The 18302-nt window shown below is 40.7% G+C and overlaps 1 protein-coding gene across 1 annotated transcript in view; it reads right to left on the bottom strand.

Moving 5' to 3' along the window:
• RGS22 (regulator of G protein signaling 22) overlaps nt 1-18302 on the bottom strand; it is a 100432-nt gene that overhangs the window by 35943 nt on the left and 46187 nt on the right. Inside the window, exons 12-15 of the mRNA XM_084621318.1 lie at nt 16298-16461; nt 15509-15617; nt 9584-9709; nt 7904-8005 (exon numbers count right to left, since the gene is read on the bottom strand). Coding sequence (XP_084477444.1) covers nt 7904-8005; nt 9584-9709; nt 15509-15617; nt 16298-16461 — 501 coding nt within the window. The remainder of the gene's footprint in view (nt 1-7903; nt 8006-9583; nt 9710-15508; nt 15618-16297; nt 16462-18302) is intronic.

The raw sequence follows: 18302 nt of genomic DNA, 5'->3' as shown, positions 1-18302 counted from the left end.
CAACGTGTGCTAGGAAGTGTGTTGAAAACGTGTGCACTGGCCACCAGGTTGTTGCTCTCCAGATGTCCTGAATAGGGACTTGTGCTAATAGGAAGGCAGCTGAGGAGGTGTGGAATGAGCAGTCAGATTAGCTGGAGGTAAAATGCCCATGAGTTCATAGCATGTCCAGATGCATGAAGTAATCCAGGATGAAATTATCTGGACAGAGATGAGGAGGCTCTTTCTTCTCTCTGCTATTGTGATGAACAACTGAGTTGATCTGCGGAACTGTTTGGTCCTTTGTATGTGGAGAGCCAGAGCCTGTCTAAGATCTAAAGGGTGCAAGTGCTGCTCCTCTCTGTTCGCACAGGGTTTAGGGCAGAATACCAGCAGGAAGATTGCTTGACTGGAGTGGAATTGTGGCACCACCTTTGGGAGGAACAACAGATGTGGATGCAACTGAACCTTATCTTTGAAGAAGATCGTATATGGGGGCTCCGATGTAAGGGCCAGGATCTCTGATACCCTTCTGGCTGAAGTGATGGCCACTAAGGAGGCCACTTTCCAGGAGAGGTGTAACAATGAGCACATTGCTAGCCGCTCAAATGGTGGGCCCATGAGCTTTGACAAGACAAGGTTTAGATCCCAGGGAGGAATGGGTTCTCTAACCTGGTGGGTATATCCTCTTCAAGTCTTGGAGAAAATGGATCACAATCTCGTGTGAAAAGACGGATTGGTTGTCGACCTTGGGATGGAAGGCTGAGATGGACACTAGGTGGATCTTGACAGAAGAGAAGGCCAGACCTTGTTGTTTCAGCAGCAGAAGGTACTCCAAAATGAGCTGCAGAGTGGACTGCATAGGTGGAATTCATAGAGAATCATAGAGTATCAGGGTTGGAAGGGACCTCAGGAGGTCATCTAGTCCAACTCCCTGCTCAAAGCAGGACCAATCCCCAATTTTTGCCCCAGATCCCTAAATGGCCCCCTCAAGGATTGAACCCACAACCCTGGGTTTAGCAGGCCAATGCTCAAACCACTGAGCTATCCCTCCCGCCATTGGGAGGACCAGATGGAGAACCGCTTCCATTAATGCATTGGAGGGGTTTTAGTTGGGGGTTGAAGGTGACGGCTAGCGGCGTTCTGTTATTTTCTTTGTTAGGCCTGTCCTGTAGTAGGTGACTTCTGGGAACTCTTCTGGCTCTATCAATCTGTTTCTTCACTTCCACAGGTGGGTATTGTAGTTGTAAGAAGGCTTGATAGAGATCTTGTGGGTGTTTGTCTCTGCCTGAGGGGTTGGAGCAAATGCGGTTGTATCGCAGAGCTTGGCTGTAGACAATGGATCGTATGGTGTGGTCAGGATGAAAGCTGGAGGCATGTAGGTAGGAATAGCGGTCAGTGGGTTTCCGGTATAGGGTGGTGTTTATGTGACCATCGTTTATTAGCACTGTAGTGTCCAGGAAATGGATCTTTTGTGTGGACTGGACCAGGCTGAGGTTGATGGTGGATGGAAATTGTTGAAATCATGGTGGAATTCCTCAAGTGCTTCTTTTCCATGGGTCCAGATGATGAAGATGTTATCAATATAGCACAAGTAGAGTAGGGGCGTTAGGGGACGAAAATAACAGAACGCCACTAGCTGTCACCTTCAGCCCCCAACTAAAACCCCTCCAACGCGTTATTAAGGATCTACAACCTATCCTGAAGGATGACCCAACACTCTCACAAATCTTGGGAGACAGGCCAGTCCTTGCTTACAGACAGCCCCGCAACCTGAAGCAAATACTCATCAGCAACCACATATCACACAACAGAACCACTAACCCAGGAACCTATCCTTGCAACAAAGCCCGTTGCCAACTATGCCCACATATCTATTCAGGGGACACTATCACAGGGCCTAATAACATCAGCCACACTATCAGAGGCTCGTTCACCTGCACATCCACCAATGTGATATATGCCATCATGTGCCAGCAATGCCCCTCTGCCATGTACATTGGTCAAACTGGACAGTCTCTACGTAAAAGAATAAATGGACACAAATCAGATGTCAAGAATTATAACATTCATAAACCAGTCGGAGAACACTTCAATCTCTCTGGTCACGCGATTACAGACATGAAAGTTGCGATATTACAACAGAAAAACTTCAAATCCAGACTCCAGCGAGAGACTGTTGAATTGGAATTCATTTGCAAATTGGATACAATTAATTTAGGCTTGAATAGAGACTGGGAGTGGCTAAGTCATTATGCAAGGTAACCTATTTCCCCTTGTTTTTTCCTACCCCTCCCCAGACGTTCTTGTTAAACCCTGGATTTGTGCTGGAAATGGCCCACCTTGATTATCATACACATTGTAAGGAGAGTGATCACTTTAGATAAGCTATTACCAGCAGGAGAGTGGGGTGGGGGGAGAGAAAACCTTTTGTAGTGGTAAACACCCATTTTTTCATGCTTTGTGTGTATAAAAAGATCTTCTGTACTTTCCACAGTATGCATCCAATGAAGTGAGGTGTAGCTCACGAAAGCTTATGCTCAAATAAATTGGTTAGTCTCTAAGGTGCCACAAGTCCTCCTTTTCCTCTTGTAATGTGGCTTTTTAAAAAGCAAAATACATCTTTCTTTGATGGAACTGTTCTCTCTCTCTAAATAGAATTTTTTATATACAAAATGTTTTCATTCAAATGGCTTTCTGTTTGTTTTGGTTTAGAAATTGGAAAAGTGGGGAAAACTAATTTATAATTACCTTGATAGACAATGTCATAAATTATTAACAGGCTTTGAACTCACTACCTTTGCAACATGAGGGCCTGATGCAGCAGCTGCTCCACGTGTGGAACTGCTAGTGATACCACTTCCATTTCACATGTGGAGATGCTACAGAATGAGCTCCTACATAAAGCAGATGTTGTATACATTAGGCTATATATAGTTATTACTTATTAGACATGGGAATTTACAGGTGTTAAATGAGCTTTAGGAGGGCTCTAATTTTCCCTAACTAAGGGTATGTCTACATGGTACATGGAGGCCAGGCTCTGACTCAGACTGGAGCCCAAGCCCTACATCCATCCACCCACAGATCAGTCTGAGTCAGGTCAGCAAGCACTCGGGACCTGGGTCCTGGGACCCCACTACGGGGTGGGTCAGAGCCTGAATACCACCGTGACTTGGGTCCAAGCCCTGTCATTTTGCAATGTGGATGCACTCGCAGAACTGAGTCAGAAGGTCTGTGCAGTGCAGTATGGATGTGTTAGCATGGCTGTGAGACCAGGGTCCAGCAATTGTAAACCCAGTTTTACAATTCGGTGTGGACACTCAGGTTTACAGTGCAGCATAGACATATACCCTAAGGACCAGCTCCTCAGTTGCTCTAAACTGATGTAATTCTGTTGACTTCAAGGGAGATATACAGATTTATGACATCTGAGAAGCTGGCACACAACAATCTATCAAGATTTTTATACTATGCCCATCATTGTAATGTCTGAGCCCCCAAGTAGAAATATAGGGCCAGAGTGTGACTAAGTGCTTGTGCTGATGCATGATGGGAGAGGTGACACGGAACCTTCCACCACCTTGTGTTCCCAATACAGGGGTCAGTCACAACTGCACACCTTGCCCTGGCCTGAATGTAAGGAGTGAATGGGATATTACTGCAAATTGTGCTGGTCATCACAAACAAGTGGAGGAGAAGCGGTGCCCATGACTTTCTCCTTCTGCACTGTCAAATGGAGCCAGTCAGTTTCAGAGGGAAGAACACATTACATGCTCTTAATGGGTGTATCCAGGAGCACCCCCAGGGTGGAAAACATTTTCGGTGCTCATCTCCACTCTTTGAGCGGCCGAGACCAAAAAAAGCGAGCTGCTTAGCAGTTTGGCTCCTCCTGGAAGCTGGTGTCCAAGATGACTGCCCTGCTCAACTACCGTGGTGTATCAGAGGCCCTGTTTCCGCTCCATGCAAGGGAACTATAAGAATTACTGTTCTTCCAGATTTTCACTGGGGCTGTGAAACTCCTGAATGGCCCCTATGCGAACCTGTGCACTAAGGAATTCATAGAGCATTATATTGTGTATTACAAGAGACTTGCTTTAAATTAAATGAACATAAGGCTGTAAAATTCAAATAAAGATCTTTGCATATGTAAAATCTCAGGCCCATCAGACTTAATTTATTCAATGTTTTGCAACTTCAGTAAAACACACAAAGAATTTTCCTACCTTCCAGCTATATATTTTTCTATAAAAGTATTAAAGTTAGTGATGGGTCCAAACCAAAACCGGAATCTGGAGTCTGATCAGAATTTGCATCTTGAAGTTATTTATAAAGGACCAAATGTAAATATACCAAACTTCTGGGAAAGTCAGATTATGATTCAGGTCTGGATTATGAACTCCCAAATTTGGGAGTGTTCAGATCTGGGGTTTTGGTTAAACTCATCCCTAAATGTAAAGATTTTCAGTATGTAATCTCAGAATGCTTAGGTTTATGCAAAAACACAAAGGATGCTTAGTATTATTCCTCAACAAATCCATGATAATAATAACTCTTCATCTAAATTGGCTCTAGTATTAAAATACTATATTTCCAATAATGGTATTAAATTTGTCTAACCCTAAATACTATTTTTCATAGCAGATTGCAACTTTTGTTTCTTTATTATTTTTCTTTTTCCAATTCGTTTTACACTCCAGCATGTGTGTTTATAGTGAAATAACCCATACATTCCTGGATTATTACTGTCACTCATCTTTTTCTAGTGCATCACATTTCATCCTCACTTGAGTTTCTTTTATTATACACACTTATATTTTAAGGAAACACATGCCAGGGCATATCATAAAGCTTAGATAAAACACTGACCAGGAAAATACAGTGATCAAAGTTTCTTCTTTCTTCTAACTGTGTTATGTACAGAAAATCGTATGAAACACTTGATCTCTCTGAGTAGTAAATAGTAAAATATATAACAATGTGCTGTTAGAAATCTGATTGACATTAGGAGTAGCTGGAATAACTATCTCATTGTTTCAAAGGTGAGTGCAGAATTCGGGAAGGCATCTTTTCCAGAAGCAGGCCCTTTTGATTGGATACAGCTTGACTCTCATCTGTGTTCCAATGAAAACAAGAATAATTTGTGTGCAGCCTTAAAAGGCAAACTTGAGAATGATACCAAATGTTTCAGCACATGTGTTGATTTGTTATATTTCATTTCAGCTGTGATGCTAATGGAACAGTTTCACATATTTCGTTCTGATGTATTTACTTTAATGGTCATGTGTATGTAGCTTTCTGTGATTGCCTAGTAACGCTGATTGTATGATGTTTTGCTGTCACCACCAGGCCAGGGCTGGAAATAAGATAAGACAAGACTAAAGGCTTGCTTTTCAGTCGTGTAGCCTTTTAGTCCAGGGCAAAGTAAGTATAAAACTTGACCAAATCAGAATGGCAGTATTTCATATCCACTTTGCATTGGTGCAAATGACTGCACAAGGTGCAACACAATGGAGACTCGGGCCCAAAGGCTAAAAATTTCAAAAGTAAATTTGGCTCCTAAATCCATATTAAGACACCTAAATAAAAATTGCCTTATTTTTCAAAGATCCTATGTACCTGCAGCTCCCTTTAATATATATGTGTTCTGCAGGCACTCAAGGCAGGCCATTCACATATTTAAATGCCTAAATATGAATTTAGACATCAAACTTTAGGCGACTAGGTTTGACATTTTTGTCTTAAGACAGAGACTGATACATACAATTTATAATGTGTCCTCCTGAATTTTAGGAAAAAGAGAAAAACTCAACATTGTGACTGCTTTGAGTGTTTGTTATCCCTGAGTTATTGTGGTGTTTCCCTTATTGCCCATGAGTAAGAACGCTTAGATCAGGACAGACAGAAGAATGAAGATGCAGAACTGAGGTGGAATTAAAGAAGCAGGCTGCAACTTTATTAACTTTGAACATGCTGCCATACTCCGCTCTCACCCCTTCAGACTACCAGGCATTAATTGGCTCTAGTATGAGATTAACCAGCCTTAAGCATTAACATCCCAATGAGTGAAGATTGACTCCTTTAGTCTAGCCCTCCCTAACTGAAGACAGGATTCAGTCCTGCTACTCTCCCACTCTGAAGGAGAGTGAGGGTACAGACAAAGGGTGTTTTATTCTTCATGCACCTTAAAACATTCCTATGCCCACAGGCTATTGAGGCCCAGGACAAAGTCCCTCAGGCTTCTGTGGACATTGAGGGAGTGACTCAGCCAGTTATACCTTCTGCATCCTCCTCCGCAGACAAGGTGGTGGGGGCAACAGGGGTGACTCCACCACAGGAACTCCTGGGTCCCAGGCTTTGGTTTAGCCCAGAAGCTAGCCTCTAAAGCCTCTCATGTGTACTGGACATTGGACACAAGTATTAACAATAATTACTCTGTTTTATTACCCCTTACTAATGACATTACCACCGAAGTCTAATGTCTATTGTTTGTTTTAATTGTGATCTCTTTTCCTTAATTTCCTACATTACCAGCCCTTTAGGATGCTGTAAATACAGGAAAAAATCGTCCGTAGCCCCGCCAAAGCAAGCCCAGAAACCCAGCTGTGACAACTGCAACTAAAGGGTAGGGGTAGCCAACACAGCACCTGTGGGTCTAAGATGGCTCTAAGAGGGCCATAGGTGATGCGGGAGGAGAGAGTCCCTGTCTCCAGTGAACCTGAATGGGAGACTGAAGTAGGTTGAGACTCCCCAGCTCCCCATGGACACACATGGACTCCACGTGTTTCTGGGCAGGTATGAGAGCATGGAGTAGGAGGTGCCTCCTCCTTCCCCTGACAAGGATCCCAAGGAGTAGCCATCCCTCTGCCAGTTCAATCAATATCCACAGTCAGCCACTGACCCATGCACACTCAGTGCTATGGAAAAGCCATGGAGGGAGAGTTACAACTGCTCAGTACAGCAATAACTTATAATGCAAATTACATTGTAATTTAAATTACCCTGGTTGTTTAAATTGCCATTCCTCTCTCTACAGACATATGCTTTATGGACATGGGAAGTGGTGCTCCCTAAGTGATACTTGGGTCTGCTGTCTTTGGGGCAACGGACATATATTTAAAGGTTTAGATACAATTTGCCCAGTCACAGGATAATTTAGAAAGGAAAAGGAGACCCAGGTTTCTCAAAATGACAGTAAAATGTATATGGCATACTTAAAATGGCTGTATCTTTCTCCCACATCAGTATCCAACAGTCTTATAGGGCCAGGGTCTGAGTTATCGACATTGCTGGTCAGTGGGAGAATAATTAACTTTTTCATTGCACCTGAACTTACAGTGTAAAGCCAGTGAAGAACTCTCACAGGTAAGCAATCTCATTAGCACCCTAAAAATCTATGCAGCAGCTTAACACCAAGGAGGGAGAGTAACTGTATAATCAGGAGTAATAATGGGCTGAAATTAAGAAAAGGAAAAGCTATAAGACTGACAACTAGAAGATCCACTTCTATGACTAAAGTCAATATCCTAAGTTTAGGCTTCAGGATTTGAAATTCTAACCCTCATGGGAGAGGGTAGCAACTGATTTACACATAAACATACGAAAAGAATGATCAGCATTAACAGTAGCTATTTTCAAATAAGAGGTAACATGGGCAGTGAGTAGCAAAGGGGAGACTACGCAAACTGAATATTAATAGAAAAAACTGGGAATGGAATTGATCCTATGAAACAAACTATGCATGGCTAACATTTAAGTCAAGCAATTCCATAGTAACAATTTAAAGCTGGATTCATTGTCCACAACCTCAAATTTCCTTTGCTTGGGGTTGAGGAGACTTGGAAACCCTTTCAGTTCTTCTGTCTTTTTTAAACAGTCTTACATTGAACAAAGATATTACTGAAGGGAAAACACATTTATAACTTACTTGAGCTTGCTTGCATAGTTTAAAAGGCTGAAGGGTTTCTTGGTAGAAAAGTTGATGATAAGCCTGTAGGTCAAACCAAAAGTACGCACTGTTCTTCCACAGCTACAGATGGAAAAAGAATATAAGTTATTACTACCCAATTATCAGGGCTTTATAAAAGCTTGGGTTTCCAATCCAAGTAATTGTTTAGCTCCTTGGGGTCACCATAAATCAAGCTCAATTTAAGATGGTTTTAATCTTCTGTTGCATACTGGCAACAGGACAACATGTTTAATGGCATTGTCACTGCGATATTATATCTTTTATTGTATCCTTTGCATATAATTGGCCATTAAAATTGTTAACGTTACAGTTAACATTTGAAAAGTAACCACATTTTGATGGCGTGAAGCCAGCACTTAAGAAATGTTGATAATGTACGTGCAGAACTTGTGCCATGGTGGGATTGCATTTTGCAGCAATAATCCAGACAATTAAATGTTTTATACTGGGCATATGTTATTGTGACTATATTGTTATTGACTATATTGTTATTATATTTGTTTCTAAGGTATCATATCTTGGCCCCCATTTCATTGAGTCAAACAAAAATATCAAACATCTTTCAGAAGAAAGAGCTAGCTCTTCCCCTCCTCCCCCCACCTCTCTGTTCTAGCCCTTCACTTATGAGGGTTGGGTTACATTTCTTGGGCTAGCTGCTTCATGAGACTGACAATTAAAGGAATACCTGCTGAAGAGAGGAGTTTTGCTCCATAACCTGTTTGTTGCAGACTTGTTTCAGTCAGAGGTCAGGCTGAACACAAGTTCCACAGCTGAACACACTTGATATAAATGGCTTGATTTTTGGAAAGGAGTGATCACCACAGATCCCATTTACTTCTGTGGGATTTATGGATGCTCATCCTCTTTGCAAAGTGAAGCCAGTTTTATGTAGGTGGCTAAATGTAATTTAGGATTCTAATTTAAGGCATCCAGGTTTGAAAAATTGTGGCTATTTGTCTCCTGGAGAGCCAAAGGCAGAAGAAAGCATTTCTGGCCACTGCTGCTGCATTCTAGACATCTGTGAGAAATCTATAAGAAACCTGCCAATGGATGGAATGACCACTGCCTACGTCCTCATCTTTTTCAAATCCTTCCTAAAGATTCACTGCTTCTGCAAAGCCCACACGCTGACTAGCTCCAACATATTCTCCCTCTACATCCTGCAGCAAGTAGTGGCTTTGCAGACTGCAGAGAAGAAATATAATGATGTTTCCTAGAAGTTCATGGAACTTCAGTTAACGCTAAAGAACTTTTTGCAAATGCTGGATACTTCTGGACATTACTGACACCACAAAGAAGGGGGTGAAAGACTAGCATGTGAAAGAGATTATATTCTAGTAGATATTCTTCTTTCCCCCCCTTTTTTAAATCTTTCTGCAGGCCAGGATCTCATCTGGTTTTTCTGCCAGATGGAAAAGGCAGTTATTCACAATGAATAGTCCCTTTCATCCCTGATGGAACACTCAGACTTCAAATAGGTTTGGGATAGTCAGGTTGAGGCCCGTCTTTAGTTCCAAAATATGCATGACCACCACCCCTTTCTTTCTCCAATTATTTTTTCAGCCTGGCTGCCCTCTGTAGCTTGGTGTTCAGTCAGTTATGGAATAAATTACCACAGGGTAAGAAAATACCTCATACCTCATTCCCTGACTTCTCACAGAAGCATGTGAAGAAGTAGCCTGCTCTGTTCTCCACATAAAGAGACTGCAGCATGCATTCCATTTTAGAACCCCCTAGGACAACACTCTCTGTAGGACTTTTACCCTAGGTTAACAGAACAGCAAGAAATAAAGGTGATTAATTTTTCTTAGATGTCATTATGTTGAAATGGGGTGCTACGCAGACTCTTCAGCTGACATCTTCACTCCAGTCAACCAGATTTTACATTATATTACACATACAATTGGTGTGCGGAGGTCATCTAGTCCATCCCCCTGTGTTGAGGCAGGACCCATAATACCTAGGCCATCACTGATTGGTGTTTGTTTAACAAGTTCTTAAAAACCTCCAGTGAGGGGGTTTCCACAATCTTCCTTGGTACTTAAATATTCTTAAAGTTAGAACATTTTTCCTAATATCTGAACTAATTCTCCCTTGCTGCAGATTAAGCTGATTACTTCTTGTTCTTCTTTCAAGGATGTGGCGAACAATTGATCATGCTCTTTATAACAGCCCTTAATAGATTTGAAGTCTTATCGGATCCCCCTCCATGTTCTTTTCTCAAGACTAAACATGCCCAGTTTTTAAAATTTTTCCTCAGAGGTCAGGTTTGCTAAACCTTTTATCATCTTTATTGCTCTCCTCTAAACTCTCTCCCCAATTTGTCTCATCTTTCTTAAAGCATGATGCCCAAAACTGGACACAATACTCCAGCTGAGGCCTCAGTGCCAAGTAGGGTGGGACAATTACCTCCTGTGTCTTACATACAACACTCCTGTTAATACATCCCAGAATGATATTAGCCTTTTTTTTGCAACTGCATCACAGTTTTGACTCATTCAGTTTGTGAGCTACTGCAACCTCCAGCTCCTTTTTCGGCAGTTCTACCATCTAGCTAGTTATTCCCCATTTTGTAGGTGTGCATTTGAGTTTTCTTTCCTAAATGTAGCACTGTGCACTTGTCTTTATTGAATTTCATCATGTTGATTTCAGACCAATTCATCAAGGTTGTTTTGAATTCTAATCCTGTCCTCCAAACTGCTTGGAACCCCTCCCAATTTAGTGCATCGACAAATTTTATAAGCATATTCTCCACTCCATTATCCAAGTAATTAATGAAAATGTTGAAGCATACCAGACTGAGAACACACACCCCGCCCCCATGGGTCCCATCTGATATCAAACCATTGATAACAACTCTCAGTACAGTCTTTCAACAAATTGTGCACCCACCTTATAGTAATTTCATCTAGACAGCATTTCCCTTGTTTGTTTATGAAAATATCATGTGGAATTGTATCAAAAGTCTTACTAAAAATTAAAGGAAATCAAATCTGTTGCTTTCCCCATCCACTAGGCCAGTAACCCTGTCAAAGAAGGAAATTAGGTTGGTTTGGCATGCCAGGTGCTTACAAATCGATTGTTTATTAACTTGCTCCAGTAACTTTCCAGGTATCAAAGTATCCAGGAGTATTGTGTAGGACAGGAGAGATTTAAGGGAGAGAGAGTCTATTTTGACATCTCCCTCCTATCCTTCTGCAAAGAATCCCAAGGAAAATGCAGGCCAGTGAGCTGACCCCTGAAGAGCTGAGGAGATATGTGGCAGACTGGTCTCATCCTGTGAGGACACTGGGAGTGGATGAAGGATTGGGGATGGGAGGTTTCTCTCCAAAGATTGCTCAAGAGCAGGTAGGAAAGAAAGAGCAGGGCCTTTTGAGAGAGGGTCTCGTGAGAAAAGGGTCACACACTGGGAAGCCTGAGGGTACGGGATAGTTAGAATCCTTGATACTCAGAATATGCTCAGTGTGCCCAGCCATTTGATAGCATCATCATCAGCTGGGTGGCAGCAGCAGTGATCCCCTGAGGTCAAGGATGATCTCTTCCACAGATTTTACTTTTTATGGGTCCTTTGGTGACTGAATCCTTGAGCCACAAACTCGTTGGCAGACATTGCAGGTGATGTTGGAAGGCAGGGTTGGGCCATGATTGCTGTATGACAGTTGTCTGTTCTTTCTTTTCTGCCATTTTTCTGCAACCAGGGCAAGGCAATTTTTCTCAAAAGTGATCATTCCTTCTCTGACAAGTCTTCACCAGTTAGCCCTGTCCTGGGCTACTGTCTACCAGTGCGTGGTATCGATGACACATCTCTTAATCTTTGTCTTGAGGGTGTCTTTGAAGTGTTTCTTTTGGCCTCCCCATTTCCTTTCTCTTTTGGTGAATTGGGCGTACAGCAGTTGTTTTGGTAGGCATGCATCAGGCATGCGCGCACAGTACCCTCTCTACCTCACCTGGTGCTGGATAATCATGGCCTCAGTACTGAAGGTGTTGGCCTCCATGAGGACAATGACATTAATGTGGCGATCCTTCCACTTTCTGTTGAGGATCTTCTGGAGAAAGTGATAGTGCTGGCTTTCCAGGTGTTTTCTGTAGGTCACCCAAGTCTCACAGGAATAGAGGAGAGTTGGAATTACCACTGTAGTCTAGTGTGTGTTCTGATGTCATGGTTGTTGAACACCCATCAAGACAGTCTGCCAAAGACAAGGCTGGCACAGCCTATTCTGTGCTGAATGTTAACATCTATGGCTGCCCTCTGTGAAAGATGGTGGCCAAGGTAGGCAAGGTTCTTCTCTGGTTTCAGAGTTTCAGTTCTTCTCTGTCAATGTAGAACTTCCTTGCTCGGTTTGATGATTGACCAGGAGCTGGCTGGCGGAGAACTTTTGTTTTTCCAATGTTCAGGGTTAGTCCTACACTTTTTTTAAGCTCAGAGAAGCAGTTAAGGGCTCTTTATAGATCCTTCTTTGAGTGTGCAACTACAGCACAATCATCTTCATACTGGAGTTCACCCACCATCAAAGTAAGCCATTGGGCACTCGTCAAGGATATGCAATGTAGGCTGAAGTTGACTATATCTACATCATGGGTCATTAGAGAAACCCCATTTGAAGAGCGACTGGCTGCACAATTGCCCTGTGTTGTTCGAAACCGGTTCAGGGATGGCCACAGGTGCCTTGGCAGGTCAAAACCTGGTGGGCAGATGGTTGGGTCAGTGATGAGAGAGTGATTAACGATTGTCATTGCTGACCACTCATTACACCAAGCAGATTCCACCGTCATGTCCTGTGGTGGCATAAATGACCATAAGGGTCCTTGATAGCCTCCATGAATAACCAAGTGGAGAATAAATGACTGGGCCTCTCTTCCCCTCAGCCAGAGATAGACTCCTCCAGACAAAAGACAGGGATATACAAATAGAGATATTCAGTTGTGTGAATATTTCCTGAATGTTTGGTTCCCCAATATAAATTTCACTTGACCACAAATATCTGCCTGTTCCACCACTGTTAACTAAACGAGAATACCTTCAGCAAAGGAATAAACAAGAGTACTATCCTAATAAAAGAAACCAGTCCATTAACAGATTAAGGAACTCAATGCACATATGAAAGGTTTAACCATTAGAGTTTATTTCCTGAACAGTGCCAACATCTCTATGAAAGAACAGGACACCTCTGGAATGTTCAATGGACATGAAGAGTTTGGGATTTATAGTTGTATGTGTGGCATTATTTCTTAATTCTTGGACTTCAAGAAGCAGGAAGCCCCCAAAGCCTCCATCAGTTCAGCAAAAATTAAGAAAACATTCTTCTGTGCACTGGATTCAGGGAGTTGCTTTTGGAGGCAGTAATTTTACAAGCCATACAATAAAGTGTAGGAGTGATGAAAAAAAATGTTCCTCATGTATATTTTACTGTTTTCATCACTGCATATTTTAGGGCCATATTCAAGCTCTCACTTCCACTGATCACTAAAATACTGCCCAAAACTGTACTAAGGTGTGGGAATGTCTCTATTGAAGCATTTATCCATTAACTCACACATAGTAATCCTTTTTACTATCACACAAAGGACATTATTATGATTAAAACATAATCATTTATTAGTAGTTACCATACCACAGTATGACACTTACCACCATTATTTCCTAGTCTAAGAATAAAAAAATAGAATAGACCAATGGATACCATAGAGTGGTAACTATGAGTGAGTTCTGGCTTTCTAATAGGGCTGTGAAGCAATTAAAAAAAATAATCGAGATTAACCGCGAGATTAAAAAAATTAATCGCGATTAATCGTGCGATTAATCACACTGTTAAACAATAGAATACCATTTATTTAAATATTTTTGGGTGTTTTCTACATTTTCAAATATATTGATTTCAATTATAACACAGAATACAGAGTGTACAGTACTCAATTTATATTTATTTTTATTACAAGTGTTGGCACTGTAAAGACAAAATAAATAGTATTTTTCAATTAACCTAATACAATCTCTTTATCATGAAAGTTGAACCTGCAAATATAGAATTATGTACAAAAAATTGCATTCAAAAATAGAACAATGTAAAATTTTAGAGCTTGCAAGTCCACTCAGTCCCACTTCTTGTTCAGCCAATCACTCAGACAAACAAGTTTGGTTACATTTGCAGGAGATAATTCTGCCTGCTTCCTGTTTACAATGTCACCTGAAAGTGAGAACAGGTGTTCTCATGGAACTGTTGTAGCAGGCATCGCAAGATATTTACGTGCCAGATGCGCTAAAGATTCATATGTCCCTTCATGCTTCAACCACCATTCCACAAGACATGTGTCCATGTTCATGATGGGTTCTGCTTGATAATGATCCAAAGCAAAGTGGACCGACGCATGTTCATTTTCATCATCTGAGTCAGATGCCACCAGCAGAAGGCTGATTTTCTTTTTTGGTGGTTCGGGTTCTGTCGTTTCCGCATCAGAGTGTTTCTCTTTTAAGCCTTCTTAAACCATGCTCCTCCACACCTCGTCCCTCTCAGATTTTGGAAGGCACTTCAGATTCTTAAACCTTGGGTTGAGTGCTGTAGCTATCTTTACAAATCTCACATTGGTACCTGCTTTGCGTTTTGTTAAATCTGCAGTGAAAGTGTTCTTAAAACGAACAACAACATGTGCTGGGTCATCATCCGAGACTGTCATAACATGAAATATATGGCAGAATGTGGGTAAAACAGAGCAGGGGACATACAATTCTCCCGAAAAGAGATCAGTCACAAATGTAATTCACACATTATTTTTTTAACAAGCATCATCAGCATGTAAGCATGTCCTCTGGAATGGTGGCTAAAGCATGAAGGGGCATATGAATGTTTAGCATATCTGGCACGTAAATATCTTGCAATGCCGCTACAAAAGTGCCATGCAAATGCCTGTTCTCATTTTCTGGTGACATTGTAAATAAGAGGACACATTATCTTCTGTAAATGTAAACAAACTTGTTTGTCTTAGCGATTGGCTGAACAAGAAGTAGGACTGAGAGGACTTGTAGGCTCTGAGTTTTACATGGTTTTGTTTTTGAGTGCAGTTATGTAACAAACAAAGTCTACATTTGTAAGTTGCACTTTCAGTACAAAGAGATTGCGCTACAGTACTGGTAAGAGGTGAATTGAAAAATAGTATTTCTTCTGTTTATCATTTTTACAGTACAAATATTTGTAATCAAAATATACCCTTTGATTTCAATTACAACACAGAATACAAGATATATATGAAAATGTAGAAAAACATCCAAAGTATTTCATAAATTTCAATTGGTATTGTCTTGTTTAACAGTGCGATTAAAACTGCGATTAATGGCGATTAATTTTTTTAATCATGATTAATTTTTTCGAGTTAATCGTGTCAGTTAACTGCTATTAATCAACAGCCCTACTTTCTAATTAAAACATTGCACAAGGCAAAGATATTATCTGTATAATCAGACACATTTTCCAAAATCAGAGGGTGTACCCCCTTTGATTGGTTATACTGTAGAATGAAGTGTCTTCAACCATAGATTCCGGGAAGCCAGGTTCTTCCAGGGCTACTTACTGGGAGCAACTCAGCATAGGTGTATTTTCTATCTGTCTGGGACTTCAGGCATTTTGTATCATCAGTAACAGCTGAGAGACGAGTCATGTTGCTTCCCACTGATTTTGGCCTGGACCCACAAAGAAACAAAAATGTTTGATAATTGCTTAAGAAAAGATTAGGAATGTTTAGTTTAGAGAGGAAACAAATAAGAGGGGACATGATGTAGGCGTAACAAAATAATAAATGGTATAGAGAAGATAAATTGAGCATTACTATTTAGCCTGTCTTCTTATAGAAGGAACAAATAGAAATTCAATTAAATTGAAAGGCAACAGATTTAAAACTAAGTTAGAGAAAATATTTTTTTACATAACACATAATTAACCTGTGGAACTCCTTCCCACAAGTTATCATGGAGGCCAAGTGCTTAGAAGGATTTAAAAAAGATATGTATGTGCCCAGTCAGAACACTGACAGTTACATCAGAAAGGATAATAAATGTTGCTCATCTAAATAAACCTGTTCATCTAGGCTTCCATCAGCCCCTGCATACTTCCCTGGACAAAGCCTTCAAGCTCCTGGGCACAGGCAAACCACTAACAGCTAGAGGTTAGGAAGAAATTTCCACTACAGGCAGATTAAATCATAACTGTGCTCTTGTGAGCAGATTATTGTATTAAATTAGTGGGCAATGGAAAAGTTGCATTCTGTAAAAACAATGAGTATCTTAAGACTTTTGTAAAACCATGTTAAATAGGTGAGAAGTATGGGATTTATAGATAGTACACAAGAGATTTTTGCACCTACCTGTTTCTACTAACATCAGGTTTATTGGTTACATTGTAGAAATCATCCCTTATGATGGTTTCACTTGCTGGCAGGGTAGCTGACAATAATCTGGTAGCTCTCTTAGAAGATAAATTCATCACATTTGTTTTTAATAAGGTTGTGGGTGAGCTGGTTTCATTTCTCTAAAGGAATAGAAAAATAGAACAACTCAGTAATAAATTTTCCCACCTTTGTTCTTTTTGATGCTCTCCAATTAAAGGTTTCTATTGACATCAGGGACTTTCTTTCCAATCACAATATGTAAAGTAGGTTCAAGCTTTTTCCATCATCCTTTAATAACTACAAAGCATTAAAAGTTGCTAGCAGAGGGCAATATTTCACCTCCATCTTTACATAAAATTCCAATTGACATCAGTGGGATTTCTGCAAATGGAATGAAGGTACAGGAGAATATGGAATATCTTGTTTAACATGACCCATATTAAACAAATCACCTAAACAATCAAGATCCTTCAATTTTAATGTAACCTTTTTTGTCTTTGTAGCTCTTGATTCCAGATTTGATCCAGAAGACATGGAAACTACAAAACACAGCAGATAGACATTGCACAGGGAAGCAGACAACTTGTGTAGGGGGAAGCTGTACATTATTATACTATTCACCATCAGGGGTAAATGTGGGCACATCCGGGGGCACACACAGTGCAGATGCAATCTACTAATCCTTTCTTTACCCAGTGGTGGCACCTGCTCATCTAGACTTCCACCACCCCCTGCATACTTCCCTGGACAAAGCCCTTTTGCTCAAACTTTGCTCACAGGACCAGGATTTTGTTCCTTTTGAACTCTAAGGATGCTGATGAAAATGAATGGCAGCAGATGAATGTCCTCTAGTTTACAAATCAGTTGAGATGTTCAAAGGATAACTTAGAATTATGAACGTTTTGCACAGCTCTGACAAAACCTGAGACCACACAAAGCTCACCTAGTTTCAGGCTTTCCTATAAATTCAGTTATCTGAAGCTAGGTTCCCAGAAAGTTTTGCTAAAATGCAAAACTCTTCCAAGCAAATCTGGACCAGTTTAGGGCTATGCAATGAAACTGCACTATGTATGAGTTTGAAATGAAAACAGGTGAAAATTTGTTTGTTTCCATTAAGACTGTGAGTTCATTCAAAATCCAGACTCAGCGAGTATCTCAAGGATCCAAGCCCACGTCATTAAAAACAACAACCAGAAAAATGTTTGCATAAATCCCTATAAAGTGAAATCAAGAAGTTTCATGAAATTTTAATTAAACAGCTGAAGCCATTTGCAGTAACATCAGGCCACAAAGATTAATTTAGACCATAATGAACCATCTATCGTATGAATTACTTTTTTAATATACATAGATATTAAAATTGCATTCCAAAAATTATTCCAATAAAAATATTAGAAATGGGTTTGAACTCACCCCTGAATCAGAGCATCCTTTATCCTTGGGAGTATTTGAAATCTGAACTGTGATCTGGATTCACAATTTGTAAATAGCTCCTATCTTGAGACCTGATCCTGAGTGTTGCTGAGTACGTGCAAATTCCATTGAAGTGACCTCTCATATTCAGGCCCTTTGTGATGAGCTGAGTCAAGAACCCTGATCTCGCAATGTACAAATTCTAGTATATTAAAAATCCATATCTAGATCTGAGTTTTGTAGCCTGAGACCATCTCTAGAAAAAATGTCACAGATGGCTGTTCTGACTAAACAATTATGATCTGAGAGACAGTGAGCCAGATTCTGCTCTCCGTTACGCTAGTAAGTATGTATCCAAAGTAACTTAATTGAAACCAGTGGAATTACTCCAGATTTACACCAGGATACTAGAGAGCAGAATCTTGCCTTCTAGCTCTTATGTAACTCAATGAAATTTGAAATTTTCAGCTAAAATCTGCTCTCAGGTATATCCTTGTGGCCCACTGACATCAATGGAGTTGTCAGGGTGTAACTGTGAACAGAAATTGACCTGCAGTTTGAATGGGAG

This window comes from Lepidochelys olivacea (assembly GCF_965140295.1).
Source record: "Lepidochelys olivacea isolate rLepOli2 genome assembly, chromosome: 2".
NCBI classification, from domain to species: domain Eukaryota; kingdom Metazoa; phylum Chordata; order Testudines; family Cheloniidae; genus Lepidochelys; species Lepidochelys olivacea.
This window is presented reverse-complemented; position numbering and strand designations above follow the sequence as displayed.